General features: G+C 36.5%; 1 protein-coding gene across 2 annotated transcripts in view; it reads left to right on the forward strand.

Annotated features, from left to right (window-relative positions):
* Positions 1-19,470, forward strand: part of LOC147010959 (polycystin family receptor for egg jelly-like) — a 217,149-nt gene extending 197,679 nt beyond the window's left edge. For both annotated transcript variants that reach the window (XM_085860350.1, XM_085860351.1), the window contains 2 exons: positions 18,284-18,559; positions 18,745-19,470. In XM_085860350.1, coding sequence (XP_085716476.1) covers positions 18,284-18,559; positions 18,745-19,286 — 818 coding nt within the window. In that variant the 3' untranslated portion in view covers positions 19,287-19,470. The remainder of the gene's footprint in view (positions 1-18,283; positions 18,560-18,744) is intronic.
* Positions 19,471-20,496: the final 1,026 nt, after the last annotated feature.

The following is a 20,496-nucleotide window of genomic DNA, read 5'->3' on the forward strand; positions in this document are numbered from 1 at the left end:
GACCTGATTGGTGATGGTCAAAGGGACAGCACCACTTTCTTATAGTTTGAACAGCCCAGTACAGAATGTAGATTATAAAATTACATAAACCATTTTAAAACCAACTTGAGAGTTCATAGAACACCTTACCCTGCATTTGACCCATCGCCTTGAGAAAAAGGACACGGGAAGGGTCTTTTTAACTCTTGGTTGGCGTTTCCAAGCACAATCTATATTACCTTTGTTTGTGAAATTTGAATAGCATGCATAATGGCAACCATACAAAGCTCATGAGTCAAATGGAAGAGCCCAGAGCTGAACCTTCTGCCAACTCTTATCAGAGAAACTGACGATTGTGGAACAATCTTTGAGATAAAGATGCACAAAACAAACAGATATTTTGGACAACGTTAGCTCTGTGGTTGCATCACTAGTTGCCACCATTTTTGTCTGAAGCTCATTGTTACTCTGTCCTCAGACGGACAGAGTGAACCAATTGCTTAAGCCCACTTTGCACTTGGTGCGTGGGGGTAATAGACTGACTGATGTTGCAGGAGTAAGAAAACAAAATAAACTCTTACAAAGCTGCACCCAAAGGTCATGATATTTTAAAAGCTATATAGCCCTGAAGAGATTCCTGCATGTCGTTATTCCCCCAGTGACATTTTTGGAAAGGCTGTGTGTGCTGCAATGAGCCTGGTGTTGGCTTAGTGGTTAGGGTGGCTGGCTTGGGATCCTAAGGTCCTGAGTTCAGGCCCCGTTGGCTGCTGAATTAACACCAGGGGGTTGACTCAGCCTGCCATCCTTCTGAAGTCGGCGAAATGAGTACCAGTGTACTGGTCCCGGTGTATGCCCTGGTTAGAATAGGTGTACCATATCCCTGTGTGTCGCAAGAGGTGACCAGGGTTGGCGTTAGGAAGGGCATCTGGCCATAAAACATTGCCTCATGAAAAGCTAACCCCTGCACAGTAGGGAAAAATGGCTGTAAAAACGGCTGTTTTTTTTTTTGTGTGTGTGCTGGAAGCATGCAGTGTCTTGTAGAAAGATAAGCACGACAGTATGTTATATTTTTAGAAAATTGACAGTAATACATTTTTATATACACTGCAGTCTGCAGGTCAGCCGACATTTTTAGCAATATACCTATACATGTCGATCTGTCTGTGTGTTATATATATGTATATATATATATATATATATATATATATATATATATATATATATATATATATATATATATATATATATATATATATATATATATATATACACCCTTAAACCTCTGGTAAATTGTTAATTTGGTCCGGCGCGGCTTTGGTAAGTTACGCCGGATCCGAGTCAGTAACAGCGACTTGGTTCGGACAAAGTCGGCCGAGGGTGTGGTTTCCCCAGCAGCTAGACTGCGTGGTTATTTAGGTATATTGGAGATCGAGACAATGAAACCTACGCCACGCTGTCAAAATATTGGCATCCATGGTCTGCTAAGGGACCCGTGATCTTTGGAGTTATCCGAGGGTTACGACCGAAATTCCGGGTGTTCGGTGGGAGACGATTCTACTGCACCACCTAATGGTCGCTTATCGCCACCGAACACCAGCCCACAACAATACCACCCGTCAATGCTCCAGCCGCACTTAAACCAGCAAATAAAGGAATTAGAAATGGGAGAAATCCTCCACTCGTCTCTCTAATTGAATATTTCTTCAACATTGGGTTTTGACATTTTAATTTTAAGTGAGCCAGTTTCGTTCAAGATTTTCACCTGTTCTTTTGTGAGCAAAACATCAATTCTTACTGCTCCTTTTCACTGGATTGTATTTACGTTAATCATACAAGGCTTTTGATTTTGAATACAAGATGATAGTTTATGAAGATTGATTTGATTAACATATACCCCAGTTGGCACTTTACCACTCATTTATTTATCAAAAAAAATTATCTGAGACTAATCATAACACCATTATCTGTATTAATCTGTAATTCTCTTTCTTCCGAAAGCAAACAATATGAATCAACTTCTTCACTCTCTCCTCTTTCAATGTATAGGGAAGTATCCACTCGATTAGACTTTATAGTTTCCTTTTGAGCACTCAGGTCAATCGCATAGATTGTATACAGACTTTTAAATGCTGTCATATCCAAAATGGGTTCTTTATTTCCATTACTTTCACACACCTTTTGTTAAGACTTGTATGCTTCAGCATAATCATTTTTTCCCCAATTAATTTCCAATCTATCTCGTGGATAAAATGTTCCATCTAGAGAAACGTGAAGTTGTTTCACCTTAGCATTATCACTCAATGCATTATTCTTATCAGTAGCAATACCACCATCTGGTTTTTAAAAAAATGATCCACAGATATCGTGGCTTTCCTTCCAGAACACCCAAATTCCACGTGTAAGTGGTTTGGTTCAGTTTAACGTGTTGGCATCTTCTTTTAAGGTATGATACTGTTGCGAATTCGCACCCGCCGGCGTGCGATCGGCCGCGTACCTCTAATCGCAACCGCGTCGCCCACCGGACGGACAATTCAGTCGTGACTTTCCGGAGCTAACGCCGGAACCCTGTCACGCGTGGGTCTTCAACCCCACCACGGCCGTGCCAATTGTCTACCCGCGCAGGATAGGGTCACTCGCCGAATTCGATATACCTAAGTACCTGCGCGAGGAGTCGACCGGGCAGCCGTACCTCGACGCAGTTCGGCTTGGGACACGAACCACTTAAGCGGTCCATTCCGTTCTGCAGTCATAACCGAGCGGGTATTATCGCTGACCTCGCCGGATCCGATTCTATTTAACGGGTATTTGAAACCCCACTATTTATTCCACAATGCAAGATGGCATTTTCAAAAGGGGAAAGAGGACGCAACGAATGGGATACATTCAAACCAGGCATATTTATTTAGACAACACGTATGCAGGCAAATAGGGAACAAAAGGAAAACACGCATGCAGTTCATTTATGAAGATTGCAGGACGTACGCATGCAACTATACAGCTAAACACAATGCAAAGGAAAGATCTAATACCGTCTATCTATTATGTACAGTCACTTATACAGTTTTACTTGACAGACGGCACCATGACAACATTCATTCAAAAGCCCAAAAGAAAAGGACCCCCTCACAGACAATAAGGTCAGGCTGGACCACTTGGGTCTTTATGACACGGGACCTGGAAGACCGAACGGGTCTCGCGAGACCGTAGCAGGTTACCTGCACCCTCGAGGTGCCTCGGTGGTCGGCGAGCTCTCTCTGGCACTCTCCTCCTGACTGCGTGGCATAGCTGGTCCTCCACACACAACCCTCGTGACTTTGCGCCCAGAGGGAAAGGCAGCACCTCTACCTCGTCCACCCCAGAAGGCGAAACCACCAAAGCCACGAGCTTGGACCGCAAGAGCGACTGACCACACCAGCGACGGACCCGAACACCGACTTAAAAGACAAAGGACCAAGACCAAGTTCCAGCTCAAAAACCACCAAAGAAAGACAGACAAAGGCCACCCCGAAGACCAAGACACGAAGCTCGCGTGCTGTCTGCCTTATATCCCCTGGGGCTCAGCGCTTCGCCGCTCCCCGTTTTCAGCTCCGCCTCCCTTCAAGCCTTTTCGAGAAGCTTCTCAAAAAGGGGCGTTCCTCAGCTACTAGCGCCTCATTCCTCATATCCACCAATCGCGAACGAGCTGCCTTGCCCTTCCACTCACACCAAATACGGAGAAAAAAGGCGGGAAAACCCGTGCACCATTGGAGGTTTCTTTTCTCGGTCTTTTTACTCGCGTTCTCGGACGGTTTTCGACGCGGAAAGGGTTGTAGCGTGGTTTGTGGAGGATGGTGTTTGATAGCTGGCATAGTGGGGAAGATGGTTAGATGGTGGCGTACTTGTTGTGGCGATTGTAGCGTGGTTGGCGTTGTGGCGTGGTTGGTGGTGGTTGTTGTTGGCGTTGTGGTTGTTTGGGGGGGCGAAGTTGGTTGCTGTAATGGTGGTCGTGATATGGTCGGTCCAAAATAAAAATAGCAACAGAAAAACCTACCTCAAAGGGTCACAGCCTGGTGAACACGAAGAATTCCCTCTAAACAATGGTGGGGAAATCTATCTGAACACTCACTTACCGGGATAACTGATCTAAGGAACCTTTATGGTGTTCTACGAATTTCCACAGCCGTAACAATACATTGAATGGCTTCGTTGAGTGAAGTCTTCCATTCAACATCTCTTCTGTTTTAAGATCAAGAGTATATTCACTAATATACCAACTAATTTCATCAACAACAAATTTATTCTGAGCAGCAAAAGCATTAGCCACATCAAAAAGCAATCTATTTTCATTTTCATTCCTTTGCAGTTGAAATCTAATTTTAAGACCACACAGAACTTTATCATGATCACAAAATCCAAATATACCTTTAGGAGGAACTGCCACAGTAAAACTATTACCTGCTTTTGTATCATCATTATACATTCCTTTCCTTTGACTATATCCAGGGTCTGTGTTTGTTCCCGTTGCCATATCAGGAATAAAACCTTCGACAGCCCCCTTTCCCATTCTATCACTAAATGAATATCATGTAAATTTCATCATTTCAGATGTAGCAGAGACATAATCGACCGCTTCAACTTCTTGTGTTACAATGTACAAACGAACACTATCAAACATTTTCCAGAAGAAATCATTCACGAGTGTAGTGTTTGTGTTATTCCCAGCCTTAGTGAATGTAAATTTACACAAGAAACTTTCGGCTAGATTCAAATGTTTGTTGATTGTTTATTTCAAAACTTTTTGTACCATTTGCATTCCAGTCTGTTCCAGTTATTGCATTTACCTTGAAGTAGTCTTCTTTTTTAGTCGAGTTTGAGATAATAATAGTATCATCCAAATCATAGATACAATCAATTGCTTCCATACTTGTATTTATTTAGGAAAAAAGATGTTAAAACTTTTGAAATCCTGACCCAAGTATTTGAATTATTTTCTGTCGTTCTTGGGGAGACAACTGTGTTTTTCCTTTCTTAATTTCTTTTATTGCTTGTAATTTATGAGATTCCTTTTGGACATCTTTTATACTCCTTATAGCACCTGCTACATTTCCCACAGCAGAAGCAGTTGAACCAATTAGGTCTTTATGTTTAAGAATAATTGAACCTATACCCATTAGAGTATCAATTATCCCATCTCCTTTTTTTCTAAATTGATATCCGACACTCCTTTGTCTCTTCGGTTTATAGTATCCTCTACCAAGATACATACCTTCACCCTTGTAGTATATGGAAAGGAACTTCCCATCCCCTGTAATTATTTTATATTTTCCCAACTTGTGTTTCCTCACAATAACCATCGTATTTATTTATTGGAAAACTTCACGTAGGTGAATTCTGATGGATATAACTTCTCCATTAAAAGAAATCATGCGATTATCTTGGTCGGTTATCCTAAAATTTACTCTGTATATGGTTTTTCCTGACACAGGTAGATAAACCAGATTTTTGGGTTTCATATTGAATTTATAACCAATTGGGGTTGAGTATGCGCTGAATGAAAATATTGTATTTGTTCTTATTCCATCATTATAAGCGCCATCAATCAAATCACAGTGAATTAATACCGAATTTATGCCTGAGGATATTTGAATGACATTATCACTATAAAACGTCCCATTAGTTTCAATCTTTTTTGAGGAGAAACCCAATAACTCTCTAAATGAATTATCAATTGTGAAAGCAACCTTGTAGTTATTTTTAAGTTTCATCGTTTATTTTGAAGTCTGTTTTTGAATATCTTTAACAATATTTTTGGTTCATCACCCTGTTCTTTCATAAGACGAGCAATTTCGGAAGATATTTGAGAAATCTCATATACTCTGGGTGAAACTGTTATCGTTTTGTATCCACTTCCCGGATTGCAACTAAACTTGTCATTTTCTCGGTTATATTCAATAAGATATTATAAGTTTCCATGGACAATAAAGACACCTCATATTCTTTTGTTGCGTTAAGTTGTAGTGGATATGGGAATGAAGATGTGTGGTCGCTTGTTGTGAAATTAAAACGAAGGATTGTGCTTCTCATCTTATTTAATATGAGATAAAATGTCTTTGTATTGACATTTATTAATTATTTTCATGTTCATCAACTGGTCTAGAATGGCTGATGCTTCATTAAAACAATTATTTCTCGCCTTCTTACTACCGAACAGTCCATTAACTAATTGGGATGGGTCATTTGGAAGAAAACTAACACCTAAACCAAGGATACTTAAAGCCTGAATAATGTGTTTCTCCTTCTCATTCTCCTACTTTTACCAGATAGACTAACCCTATTATTAAGAGAATCCAGCAGATCAATATATACTCTATCATCATTATTTTTCATATCCAGTGGTTTATCAAAATACTTTGATTCATCCCTCACAGTTGAACCTTGTCTTCCATCTTTTGTGAGAAGAAACATTAATCTGGGAGTTAATTTAACAGGGGTTGAGCAGAATTCAAGAACCTTAATTCATCATTAAATATCAATACCTTTTCGTTAGCAAGATGGAATATTGCTGGTTGTTCTGTTGGAATGAGACCTGCTATTGTTTTTGAATCTGTTGAATATTTATTGTTTTGAAGAGCATTCAGAACATAATCAGGGGGTTGATTGATCTCTTTCAGTTGTTGAAATAATCCTTCATCATCATCTTCTAATTCTCCTATATGCTCAAATTCTTCCTCCATCAATTGACTGAAATCTTTTAACATTTGAAGTTTTTTTTAGGAGTATATTCTATTGTGGGAACTGTGGAAGCATCGATAATTTTTTCTTGGGAAGTTTTTAAAAGTGGTTTAAAAAATTTCTCTCGTTTTCTTTCAAATGCTTCTTCACCTGTTAGTTTCTGTCTGCGTTTCTTCTTTATGTCTTCCTGTTGTTTTACAACTTTTGAAACCAAATCTTGATGATCCTTAAATCTTCGTGCTCTTTCTTTCGCATCAATTTATTTATTGGAAAATATCATTTAATGAATTGCAAAGATCAACAGGGAAATTTTCCTTTTCTTCATCATTAAAGTTGATGTGTTCAAATAAATCCTTTTCTTTAAATATTTTATCAAATTCTTTATTAACCTTAATACGAGTTGTAATTTCTTTTTCACTAATACTTGTATCTCTGCTTTTTATACGTTTGCGTTGAGTTTCTTCATCAACATCAAAACGGAATGATAAAATCTTAACCCCATTACCACTCAGATGTTTAATAATTTGTCTCATTCCTTCTGGATTAGCTTCTGAGATCCCAAGACCACCAGAGTTTAGTTTCTTTAACTCACTCTTACAATGTGAATATTTTGTTGTACCAAGAGAAACCTCCTCAAATATTTTACCTTCATTCCTCAATCGCATATGTTCCTCTATTGAAATATAGTAATAATCTTCACCTTCTACTTCTCCAGGTCGTATTGCTCTTGTTGTTATAGATTCAATGCGTATCATGGAGTGTTTTTTAAGCAAATTTACAATATTCTCATTTGTACTATGCAAGAACCTTGATTTATGAAAGTTTTTTTCCAGAAGGAGATTTACCCCCAAGATTCATAATAATAGTTGTCATTTATATATGTAATTGTTTATAAAATAAAAAATATATCCCTTCATATCTCATCTTGTTTCACAACAATATATTTATATTTTTCAGTCATGTGCTTCATATAATCCCCAGATTCCTTTTTACTACATAATATAGAACAATTGTCTCTCCAAAAATTGATTATATCTATTGAATTTAACTAAAATAAAATAAAGTATTGGCATTGTTTCTTATTGAGCGACGAGGGAGTTGAAAGTATGATTGACTAAGATAAATACAATTACAAGAAGAATGTCTCCCTCTTGTGTCATAGCTATCCATTACTGTTTGGTTTATCTCATCAACACAATCATCAAAGATAACGAGGTTCTTTTTTGATTTTGTCCAAATCTTGGGGACAAGGCAGATCATCCGTATTATTACTACGAATACATGTTATCGGTTTTGATTTCTTTTTATATATCTGTGTATCACAAAATAGTTGTATTATTTCTTCAATGTTGTAATCATTTAGTTTGTTTTAAAGTTTAAATAAACCGATTATATCTTCTTTTTGAAGACCAGCATTAAAACCTTGTGAGAGTAGTTGATACTCAGGTTGAAAACTCGACTTTTTGAAAATTATTAAATTATCATAATCTAAAAAGTTGGGAGTAATGAGCATAAGTAAGTAGGTTTTTCCAAATCCGCTTGAACCAACTATGAGACATCTTAATGAATTTGGAAGATTTTTATGGTTGTTAAATTTTATCTTATTTTCCCAAATGGGTAAAAAAATCATTCATTTATATATTTGGAAAACAGGTTATTTAATTAACTATTGGCTTTTTTAGAAACTCTATATTTTATCCTTAGTTCGGGTTTAATTTCAAGATAATCCATTATTTTATTTATACAATATCTTGTGTTGATATTTCCCTGAAAATGGCAATCGTGAATAATATAAAACAACAATCCTTTGAACATTTCTCGCATATGTTCAGTTTCTTTCATTGAAAGGAAAGGTGTGTGTTATCATCCCCATACTTTACATTCATGTCTCTAATCAATCTTGTAAAGTAATTCATTTTTGGTGTAAATCTATCAGAATTATATTCCTTTTTATATTTTTCATTGTCATTAATTAGAAGACAATCACAGAATATACATTGATTATAGGTTTTTGACTCTGTGTTTAATCCCACTCTCTCACATGCAAGACATTCTCTATTTTGTCATATGGAGAATCAGGGAATTCAAGGGGCTCAAGATCGGGGATTCTATTCATATTTATAAAGTAAAACTTTGCTTAAATTAAAATTCATCTTCGGTATCATCTTCTGTACTTTCATTGGTGCTTTTACAATCATCTATAAAACTACTTTCATAACTATCGTTTGAACACAAACTCTCGGTATCATAACTGTCTTCTGTTCCAACAGAGATATTATCATCACTCTCATAACCTTCAAAATCTTCAGTTGAATAATGACTCGTATTTAATTTGTAGAAAAAAACATTACCATCTATATCGATATACTTTTTTTCCATTAACAGATTCATCTACTACATTTGTTATATTAAAGGTAATTTTAAAATTATCCTTAACTACTATTGAATGAAATGTCATTTCACCAGATATATTTACATCTTTAGGGTTGTTGAAAAAAATACAAATTTTTCCTTGCATATTACAGATGGTCTTAGCTTTTCTTTCTCAAGCTTCATCCATGAGATTTTTCTTTTTATCCCGCCCCCCGGAGGGAGGGAGTGGGATATTGTAATCGTCCAGTTTGTTACTTACGAAATCTAAAGATCTCGTAAGTATATTGATGACTTCTGTCATCTGTGTGTGTGTTTGTTTGTGTGTGTGTTTGTTTGTGTGTGTGTTTGTTTGTAGGCACGATAAATCGAGAATGGAAGAAGCTACCAATGTCAAATTACACCACGTGATTCAAGAGGGCGATGGCTAGCACTGATTAGATTTTGGTAAAAATCGGTCAAAGGCCAAGGTCACAGTGAGGTCAAACATCCAAAACATGATAACTCAAGAATGGAAGAAGCTACCAATGTCAAATTACACCACCTGATTCAGGAGGGTGATGGCTAGCGCTGATTAGATTTCGGTCAAAATCGGTAAAAGGTCAAGGTCACAGTGAGGTCAAACATAATTCCATAAATTCCTGTGGAGATATGGATTATTTTTGCTTTGGTCGACGTTACGAGTTCGTTTTAACTTCGATTTTAATTTTGTCTTTGGATTTTGCGATCGCTTAGGATGCTTAAAACTCGGTTGTTGAAATTCTGGTAAAAATCTGATGTTTTGGAGACGTTTTAAGATTGTATAAAAAATATTTCACTCGCCGCGTCACAGCGCGCTCAAGCAGAGGCGTCGTTGATCACGTAAAGGTTTTCTGTGTGCGCGCTGATGGTGTTTTCGATAAAGATGGTGTTTAAAAGTCATTTTTTATCCCAATAAAGGTTATCGTCACATGCCTGACTCGCTAAGCCGTCGGATTATGCAAAATTGTTGGTGGATGGCTGAATATTACGGTTTTGTGACTTTGATAAAATAATATTAAATAATTGCGTGGAGAAATGGAGATTTTTGCTTGCATCGACGTTACGATTTTTGATGATTTGGTACAGAATCATCGTAGAAACTTCTGGTTTGCGTCGCTACCTTCTCTCGAGACAGCTTTTATTAGACGTCAGAGGTCAAGTTGACGATTTCGTAAGTACCAGTCTATGACTGCTTGTGTGTTTGTGTATTTGTTTGTAGGCACGATAACTCGAGAAGGGAAGAAGCTACCAATGTGAAATTACACCACATGATTCAGGAGGCTGCTAGCTAGCGCCGCTTAGATTTTGGTCAAAATCGGTCAAAGGTCAAGGTCACAGTGAGGTCAAACATTCGATTTTTGATGGTTTGGTATAGAATCATCGTAGAAACTTCTGGTTTGCATCACTACCTTCTCTCGAGACAGCTTTTATTAGACAAGGTCAGAGGTCAAGTTGACCATTTCGTAAGTACCAATCTATGACTGCTTGTTTGTTTGTCTGTCTGTCTGTTAGCAACTTTACGGCAAAACGGCTTTAGCAAACAGTATCAAATTTAATCCACAGGTGGGCAATGAACCTTGGACGACCCCATTAACTTTTGGGTCCAATTGGATCAAAGGTCAAGGTCACAAAGATCAAAATCGTTTTTCGCTCATAACTTCATCAAAAATGATCTGATTTACTTCAAACTAAGCTTATAGTGAACCTTATTCTATTTGTCACTTATAATCCTACCCATTCCTGTAGTGAAAATGCATATTTGTGAAGATCGGTAGGGTCTGAAGTTTTGGGGGTCATGGTCATCGGTCAAAATTACAAATTTTCCATTAAAACTAAAACATGGTTATGAAAATACAACTTTACGGGAAAACAGCTGGCTCAAACACTGTCAAATTGTATCCACAGGTGGGTAATGAACCTCAGACGACCCCGTTAACTTTTGGTTCCAATTAGGTCAAAGGTCAAGGTCAGGTCACGAAAAGGTCAAAATCGTTTTTCACACATAACTTCGTCAATAAATGGGCAGGATTTGTTGTGCCTGGCACCACTTGTTTGATACTTTTTCTTGTTTCATTGCTTTTTCTAGTTGTGAATATATTGCCAGAAGGAGAGGAGAAACTTTTGTTGGAGCTACTTTCATTGATGTTCTTCCAGATGTACTAAAAGCCCTCCCACTGAAGGAAAATAATTCACCATAATTGCTTTTATCCAATATCTGTTATATTTATCTTTATTCAATTTTACATCCTCGACATATATCTCAGTATCTTTTACAAATGAAGAGATTGGTTGAAACTTGTCTTTTGTGTCTTGATACATTGTATTTATTAAGTGAAAAAAGTTGGAGAATAAAATGGTTTTAAGCACAGATTCACCTATATATTAAATGAAATTTTCAATAAGAAAATTTTATTTTAAGCCAAATTTTGTTTATAAATATGGTGAATACAACGTACTGCGATGTTTGTAATCATGAATATAAATGTTATAAAAAACACCTTCAAACCAACAAACACACATTCAATCTTTTCAAACAAATATCTCCACTTGACCAAGAAACAAAACATTGTGATAGATGTGATAATGATATTCTTAAAATTATTTTATAATAAACACGTTCAATCACACAAACACAAGAACAATGAAGAAAGGGAAGGTGCCACTAAATTCTCCATTGAAAATACTGATGGAGCATTTAAAGGACATATAAAAATAAGATTGTTTCGCTTTCAAGATCCTGGACCATCTTCAATCATTGAAGCTGTTGATATGGTTAAACAAGCATTGAAACGATAATTAAAAACACATTAAGTGCAATGAAAGCATTAAAGTTTTATATGGGAGTAAAATTGAATATGGTAAGAGAAGGTGATGAAACTACTCCCTATATGAGGACAAACCCTCACTTTATCTCATTATTTCAAGATTTTGTAAGATGTGATGTTTACGATGAACTCCAGAGACAAGAACAAGATGTTGATAACACTGTAGTCGGTGGTGGATTTGCTATTACAAAAATAATCTTTTTAGATATACACATCTTAAAATCAGATCCTCTTCAAGCTTCTTCTTGTATTGATTTACCAAAAGAGATAAAACTTAAGAAAGTGGTTGTTAATATTCAAACCAAAGATACTAAATGTTTTCTATGGTCTGTTCTTGCTGACTTACATCCCCCACAGTGGAATCCTGAAAGGGTTGAAGAAATACGAGAATACATTAAATGTTAAAGATTTAAAGTTTCCAATGTCATTGAGAGATATTCCAAAATTTGAGAAAATGAATAATCTATCTGTTAATGTGTATGGATTAATGGATACAAACAAAGTTCAGACATAAAAAAATTCAAACAACTATAAAAATGATGAAACACACATTGGCCTTCTCTACTTTACTTCAAAGGAAAAATGACATTATGCTTTTATCAAGATTAACCAAATCACAACTATATAAGAGAAAATGTAAAACGTATTCTTATAAGGGATTGTCTCAACTCCTTTCACACAAAAGAACGATTAAATCAACATTCAAAATATTGTCGTAATCATAAATCAACCTTAATCAATTTACCAAAAGCAGGTTCAAACATATCATTCAAAGATTTTAACAAATCTATAAAACATCCGTTTGCGATATATGCTGATTTTGAAAGTATCCTTGAAAAGATAGATACTGTTTCTCCAAATCCAAATAAATCATACACAGATAAATATCAAAAACATACTCCTTGTGGTTTCTGCTATTATATCAAATCATCTGTTGGTGATGAATACAAGTTAGAACTTTATAGAGGAGAAGATGTCTCAGATAAGAGGAGTTTGTAAGACGATTGGAAAAAGGCTGTATAAGACTAAGAGAAATAATGGTTAAAACCTGTAAACCAGTGTAAACAAAGAGAGAGAAAAAGGAATTTAGAAAGAACAGTTTCTGTCATATTTGTGAGGAGAAAATTGAGGGAGAGGTCAAGGTTAGGGATCACTGTCATCTTCTTTTTCTTCTTCTTCTTTCGGCTGCTCCTGTTAGGGGTCGCCACAGCGGATCATCCGTATGATCCGCATAGTGATTTGGCACATGTTTTACGCCGGATGCCCTTCCTGACGCAACGCTGGTCGCCTCTTACGACACAGGGATATGGTACACCTATTTTAACCCGGGTATACACCGGCCCAGTACACTGGTACTCATTTCGCCGACCTCGGAAGGATGACAGGCTGAGTCAACCCCCTGGTGTATTAATTCAGTGGCCCAACGGGGTTTGAACTCACGACCTATTGGATCCCAAGCCGCTGCCCTAACCACTGCGCCAACACCAGGCTTAAAACTCTCGTAACCTTAAGAACGGATAGGGATCACTGTCATCTGACTGGTAAATATAAAGGACCAGCTCATTCCTGTTGTAATCTTAATTACAAGCCCCCAAACTTTATTCCTGTCTTTCTTCACAACAACGCTCACTATGACGCACATCTATTTATAAATGAACTTTCAAAGACATCTGGAGATATTTCTGCCATTCCCAACACAGATCAAAAATACATCGCTTTCACAAAAACAATTCATACATCCCCCATAACCCATATCAGATTTCTTGACACGTACACGTTTATGGCAAGTCCATTATCTAACTTAGCATCAAATATTAAAAACTTACCGAATCTTAAATCACATTTCTCAAATCAAGAAGAGATTGATCTCTTATCACAGAAGGGAATATTGTTGTGGGGCCGGGTATCGGTGGCGTGCACGACCGCTAGCGGGAGCAGTAGAGTTGGCTCCACCAAACACACCGGAATTTAGGTCATGACCCTCGGATAAGTCTGAAAGGTTAAACTTGAATCCCCAGATTCCTTTGGTCCCTTACAGGACCATGAATCGCCAATAATTCGACCACGTGGGGTAGAGTTAATTGCCAAACTTCAATATACCTAATTACCCACGTGGCAAAGCTACCGGGGAATTCACACCCTCGACAGACCTCGAGCGGGACGAGCCATTACCGTGCCCGAACCATGTGTAACCCGAGCGGAGGTTACTGAGACCTGTCGGTCCAAAGGAACAATTTACTGCCTCGCTATTTCTCAACACGCACCGTGCTAAGCCAATAAAAGAAATGACAGGGAACGAGCTGGGACATTCAAAAATGGGGAAATTTATTACAATAATAATCGGAGCGGGAAGCACATAAGGGCAGAGTTATCCGAATATCAGACAGGCAATATACAGTTTGCAAAAGCACTTAACCATTCTACTTAAGAGATGGGGCCCACACACAGACACACACCCAAAAGAAACGGACCTCGTCGGGTCTTTATTGAAGGCTTTCAGCTTGAGGAAAGGTGAGCTGGAGACCAGAGCCTGTGCTTGGACCTGTTCGCCTTGTGCGGCCTTCGACTATCTGGCTCAGTGGCAGGACTCAAACGCGCAGCTTTCACATAGCGTCAAGGACGAAGGCACCAGGAGTGGAGCGGCAGACGACAGCATGATCCAGACCGCAAAAACAAGCGAGGAGGCAGCAAGGCAGGCGAAGCAAGTGATTCTCCTCAGTCTCCGACACACAACCAGGCTCTGATGCCAACACGAACATGAACACAAACACACGCTCCAAAGGGAGCCTGGTCTTTTTATTCGCTCCCTGAGCGGGGCGGAGCCTCGGTGTCGGACGCTCTGTGCGCGCTTGGTTGGACAGGGATCAGGTGTATTGACACGCTGTTCGCTCCTGATTGGACAGGGATCAGGTGTGTTGACACGCTGTGAAAACTCCAACTGAACAGCAAGGGGGAGCCTGGTAAAGCACTAGTTCAGTGGAGGACTTCTGAATGGGAACGTGCTGTTCACTCCAACAGAACAGCAAGGGGGAGCCTGGAATAGCGCTAGTTCAGTGGAGGAGTTGTGAATGGGAATGGCAGGGTGGTTGGTTTGTCAGATCTAAGCATTTAAAGACCTGACTATAAAATAACTTCACAGCGCACGTACACTTAATTACCCATTAAACAAGGGATGGGACCCTAACGAGAAACACATATAACTACAAGGACTCTCGCTGTTGTGTGCGATGGGTTCCAGATTCGTAACAATATATCCGTATGACTATATGAATTCATTTGAGAAGTTTAAAGAAACACAACTTCCTTCAAGGGAAAGTTTCTATGGCAAGTCGAATAAAACTCAATTTCCGATAGAGATTATACAGAAGCTAAAAAGGTTTCGGAGAAGTTTTTAATATAAAGAATCTTGGAGAATATTATGATTTGTATCTTAAAACTGATGTATTGTTATTGGCTGATGTGTTTGAAACTTTTAGAACAGTCTGTCATAATAAAAATTCTTATGGATTAGACCCCGCTCACTATTACACGGCCCCGCATTTGGCTTTGAGTGCTATGTTAAAAATGACAAAACAAAATTTGGAATGAACCAGTGATATAGATATGCTTTTAAGGATAGAGAAGGCTAAAAGAGGAGGAATATCTCAAGTGTGTTCCAAGAGATATGCTAAAGCAAATATCAAATATCTTCCTGATTATAATAAGAATGAGGACAACTCTTATCTGATGTATTATGATGCTAACAATTTGTATGGGTGGGCTGTCTCAAGCTTTACCTAATGGAAAACTTAAATGGGTTAAAGAAAAACATTATGAAAAGTTTTACAAGACATTGTTGTCTCCTCTCAAAAATAATTGGATGAAGCTGAAGTTGGATATTATTTTGAGGTTGATTTAAAATATCCAGAAGAACTTCATCACAAACATAAAGACCTACCTTATGCCCCTGATAAAGAAAGTCCAAGAAAAGAATGGTTAAGTGATTACCAACAGTCATTCAATATAAAAGGTTAATCTCCAGAAAAACTACTTATGACATTAAATGATAAAGAAAGTTATGTTTTGCATTAAAGGAACTTGAGACAATATTTATCTGCTGGGTTGAGAGTGAGGAAAATTCATAGGATTTTGAAATTTATACAAAGTCATTAGTTAAAGAAGTATATTGATTTTAATACAAAAAGGAGAACAGAAGCAAAGGCAGATTTTGAGAAGGACTTTTATAAATTAATGAATAATGCTGTATTTGGAAAGACTGGAAACTGTTAAGAATCGACAAAACATAAGACTTGCTACATCTTGGAAACAGGCTTCAAAGTTAATTAATCGACCAAGTTTTGAATGAGCGGAGGTGATTTCAGAGAACTTTTTTGCTATCCATTTGAAAAAAGAGAGTATTGAAATGGATAAACCTATTTATATAAGAACATCAATTCTTGACTTGTCAAAGTCGTTAATGTATGACCATTACTATAATAATTTAAAATCAAAGTATAAGGTTAATGTGTCATTGTTATGTATGGATACAGATAGTTTTATATTAGAAATTAAGACAAGTGATGTATATGAGGATATGATTGATAATATTGATATATATGATGCAAGTAATTAAAAGTCAGGTGATGTGTTGTTTTCATCAAAGAATAGAAAGGTTATTGGTAAGTTTAAAGATGAATTGGGTGGGAAGGTCATGAGTGAATTTATAGGATTGAGATCAAAGTCTTATACTTTTATGAATACTGATAATAATAACATTGAAAGGTGTGATAAGAAGCAAAAGGGAATAAAGAAAAATATAATCAAGGAAACAAACTTTAAACATTATTACAACTGTTTAACCTTAAAGAAGGAAGAGTGCAGAAAAATGAATACAATAACAGTTATAAACATTAATTATATACAGAAGAGATAAATACGAAAGCATTAGGAGCTTTTGATGATAAAAGATATATTTTAGAGAGTGGGATCAATAGTCTCCCTTATGGTTATAAGTACAAGTGTTAAGATATTGGGTTGGGAATTTTAACAGGCTACCGCCATCTTTTTACTGATTTATAAATGATAGAATCAAGCAATAACCAAACCAAAGAGTGGAGATGTAATCAGCCTTGGTATTTAAATGGGAAACATAAAGAATGTGAGAAATATCAAATCGGTCTTATTGTAGAAATAACCGGGGTAAAAGTAGATAAAATAAATAAGCGGATAAATTTAATTACAAATAAGTTGGAGGATGTAAAGAAAAAAAATATCCTTGAATGGACTGAAAACTTTGATGGTTATCAATTGAACAATGGAAAAACAATTTACGACAATCTCAATGTTATGTGGCTCAGGAAGTGGTCAAACAAGAGCATAAAGATAAGTTTATCATTTCATCTCTGCTCAACAAAAACACATAAACCAAGAACCAAGTTCCAAAGTAATCTTTGTGAATATACTCGATGGTGATGAATGTAATAGGAAAATTAAGTTATTCCCTAAAGTAAAACATGGACAAATATTCATTGGTTCGCTCTTTGAATGGAATGAAAATATGAAAGGAAAGAAGTGTTTTAATCAGTAAGTCTCAATTTTACATTTGCTTATATGTGAGGGAAGGGGATAGGTGGGGGGAAAATCAGTCTCCTATGTTGGGCTTTTGGGGCTTGAGTCGGTCTCAATTTTAAATTTGCTTGTATGGGAGGGGGAGAAAATCAGTCCCCTATCTTGGACTTTTGGGCTTAAGTTAGAAAGTTTTACCCTTTTTCCCCATTCATTTGAATGGCTGCCTCAGAAGCCCCATTTATCCTCTACTGCCGTTCTTCCAGTTTAAATATTGAATTATTCCTGGAAATGTTTTCACTGAACCATAATTGATTCCATCTGTAGCAACTTTGCAGTTGGCTATCCCATTTTCTTCAAACCCTTTCAGAGCAGAGTCAACAGAATGCAGTGCAAGTATAGAGTTTACAATCGCCTTTGTCTCGGCTTCTTCAGTGTTAACAAATGCTTCTCCTGTTCCTCTCAGGCCCTCAAAATATTCTACCCCACCCCCAGCCTTCCAACTCTCCTATACCCTCCCCCACCCCAACCAGTCCTCCAACTCTCCTCCCCCTCCGGCCCAGGGTTGGGGTGGTCTCAGTCGGAGTGACTTTTTGATACCAGTCCAGGGAACATATCTGATCGTAATCCTGATATACTACTTCTAATTATGTCGTTGTTGTAATGGTTTTAGTTTACTGTTTGATTCATATATTTTATTTCACAAATACCTTTTCTGTATTACCATTCTGGTCATTATTGTTTTAGATAATTAGGATTTTTTTTTACAGTAACACAGAATTAATTTAATATTTCCGTGATTTTTTTTGAGAACTTTTCTCATTGTTTTCCAGGTGTGCTCATCACTTCGCACAAGATATCAGTGTTCAGACTCAAAGAATTGGATGCGACATTGACACACATATGTTATGCAGCCTTCATTATCCTCACACTTTACTTAGCCTTCACTACGGTGTCAAAGGCTTTCCAATTGAAATGGAGATCGCTACAAAATTTTCCATTTTGGGTCAACATTTTTGCACTTTCTGTGGGTTTCTGCCTGCTGGTGGTGTTCTACCACCGTAAAGTAGTCGAAACAAAGACAAATGTCAGATTACACAATACACCCTGTGAGTTACCCTTTACTAGAGCTTTTGCATTTCACTATTAGATCAAGGCTGAATAAGGGTTTGAGGTGTGACAGTAATGTATTAATTTCTAAATCAATTGGGAGGATAAAATACAAGTATATGTATAAAAAATTGCTGAGTTCAATATCAACCGATTATAACATGGTCCTCTTCTTTTTCTACAGGGACAACAGAGATGTTACAGTGCCTTTCCCTTAGTTTTCTCTCAATGCACCTTATAGGCATCCTTGCATTCCTCACCTCCATTAGGATTTTTGGAATCCTGGGCTCATCGGGCTGGCTGAGGCCAATGGTGGAAACCATGGTCTTCTGCAGCCATTTTTTGTGTCCCTTCACCATGATCTTCTTAGTTGCCATGGTTGCCTTTGGCCTTCTTTTCTGGGCAGTGTTTGGTGGCTGGTTGGAACGCTACAGCACTCTTGGGAAGAGCATGACCTCAGCGGTTGCTGCCCTTCTTGGAAAGTCTGACTTTCATGATTTCCAACAGCATGGGGGAAGCTTGGCAGCTTTCCTCTTCCTTGTTTACATGTTTTCCTTTGCCATCCTCCTTTTAGATCTTGGAATCCTTATTGTCTCAGAAGCAACCTCTTTGGCTTTCAGGGTACAGCATGAAGGGGAATCTCTTGGTATTCTTGGTAATCCCCTACAAAAGATTAAACTCATTTATAACAATGCTAAAAGACAGATAAAAAAAATATTCCCCTGAAACTACAAATGATAATGCTTCTTAGAACTTTTTCATTCATCTACAGGCTGCATTAACTGAACAGGCAAAATAGTATGCCAAGAATTGTAAGATAAATGGATTCACTTTACTTCTGCAACTGATTGCATGTAATGTTTTTCCTATTATTCTTGTTTGAATAAATTTAAATTATGGGTGGGCAATGATGTCAAATATCCAACGTTGTCTCTTAATTTTGGTGTTCACTTTTCTCGTGTTCTGGTATAAGTGTTTCAAGCATGAAGCAGACAGGGAAACCTTTATAAAATAGGATTCTTACAGTTTAAATTAATGATCTGAACGTTTATAGCCTCATATAAAAGTACAATAACAAATATCGTATATAAATATATATATATATATATATATAAATATATATATATATATATATATATATATATATATATATAGATGTATATATATATATATATAGATATGTATATGTGTGTATATATATATATATATATATATATATATATATATGTATATGTGTATATATATATATATATATATATATATATATATATATATATATATATATATATATATATATATATATATGTATATGTGTATATATATATATATATATATATATATATATATATATATATATATATATATATGTATATGTGTATATATATATATGTATATGTGTATATATATATATGTATATGTGTATATATATGTATATGTGTATATACATATATATATATATATATGTATATGTATATATATATATATATATATATATATATATATATATATATATATATATATATATATATAGATATGTATATGTGTATATATATATCTATATATAGATATGTATATGTATATGTGTATATATATAGATATGTATATGTATATGTGTATATATATAGATATGTATATGTGTATATATATATATATATATATATATATGTATATATATAGATATGTATATATATCTATATATAGATATGTATATGTATATATATATATAGATATGTATATATACAGTGGTACCTCTACTTACGAATGTTTCAGGTTACGAAGCGCCTGAACGGGAAAATATTGCCTCTAGTTACGAAGGCGTTTCAGGATACGAAGTCAAAAATACAGTACAGTACGCGCTGCTTTTCGCTGCTCCCAGAGTTTCCCGAACGTAAACAAACTTGTAGCTGCTCTGCCATTGGCTATCACCTAAAATCTG

Source organism: Eptatretus burgeri, chromosome 16 (assembly GCF_056783735.1).
Source record: "Eptatretus burgeri isolate ZD-2024b chromosome 16, Ebu_testis_v1, whole genome shotgun sequence".
Lineage (NCBI taxonomy): Eukaryota > Metazoa > Chordata > Myxini > Myxiniformes > Myxinidae > Eptatretus > Eptatretus burgeri.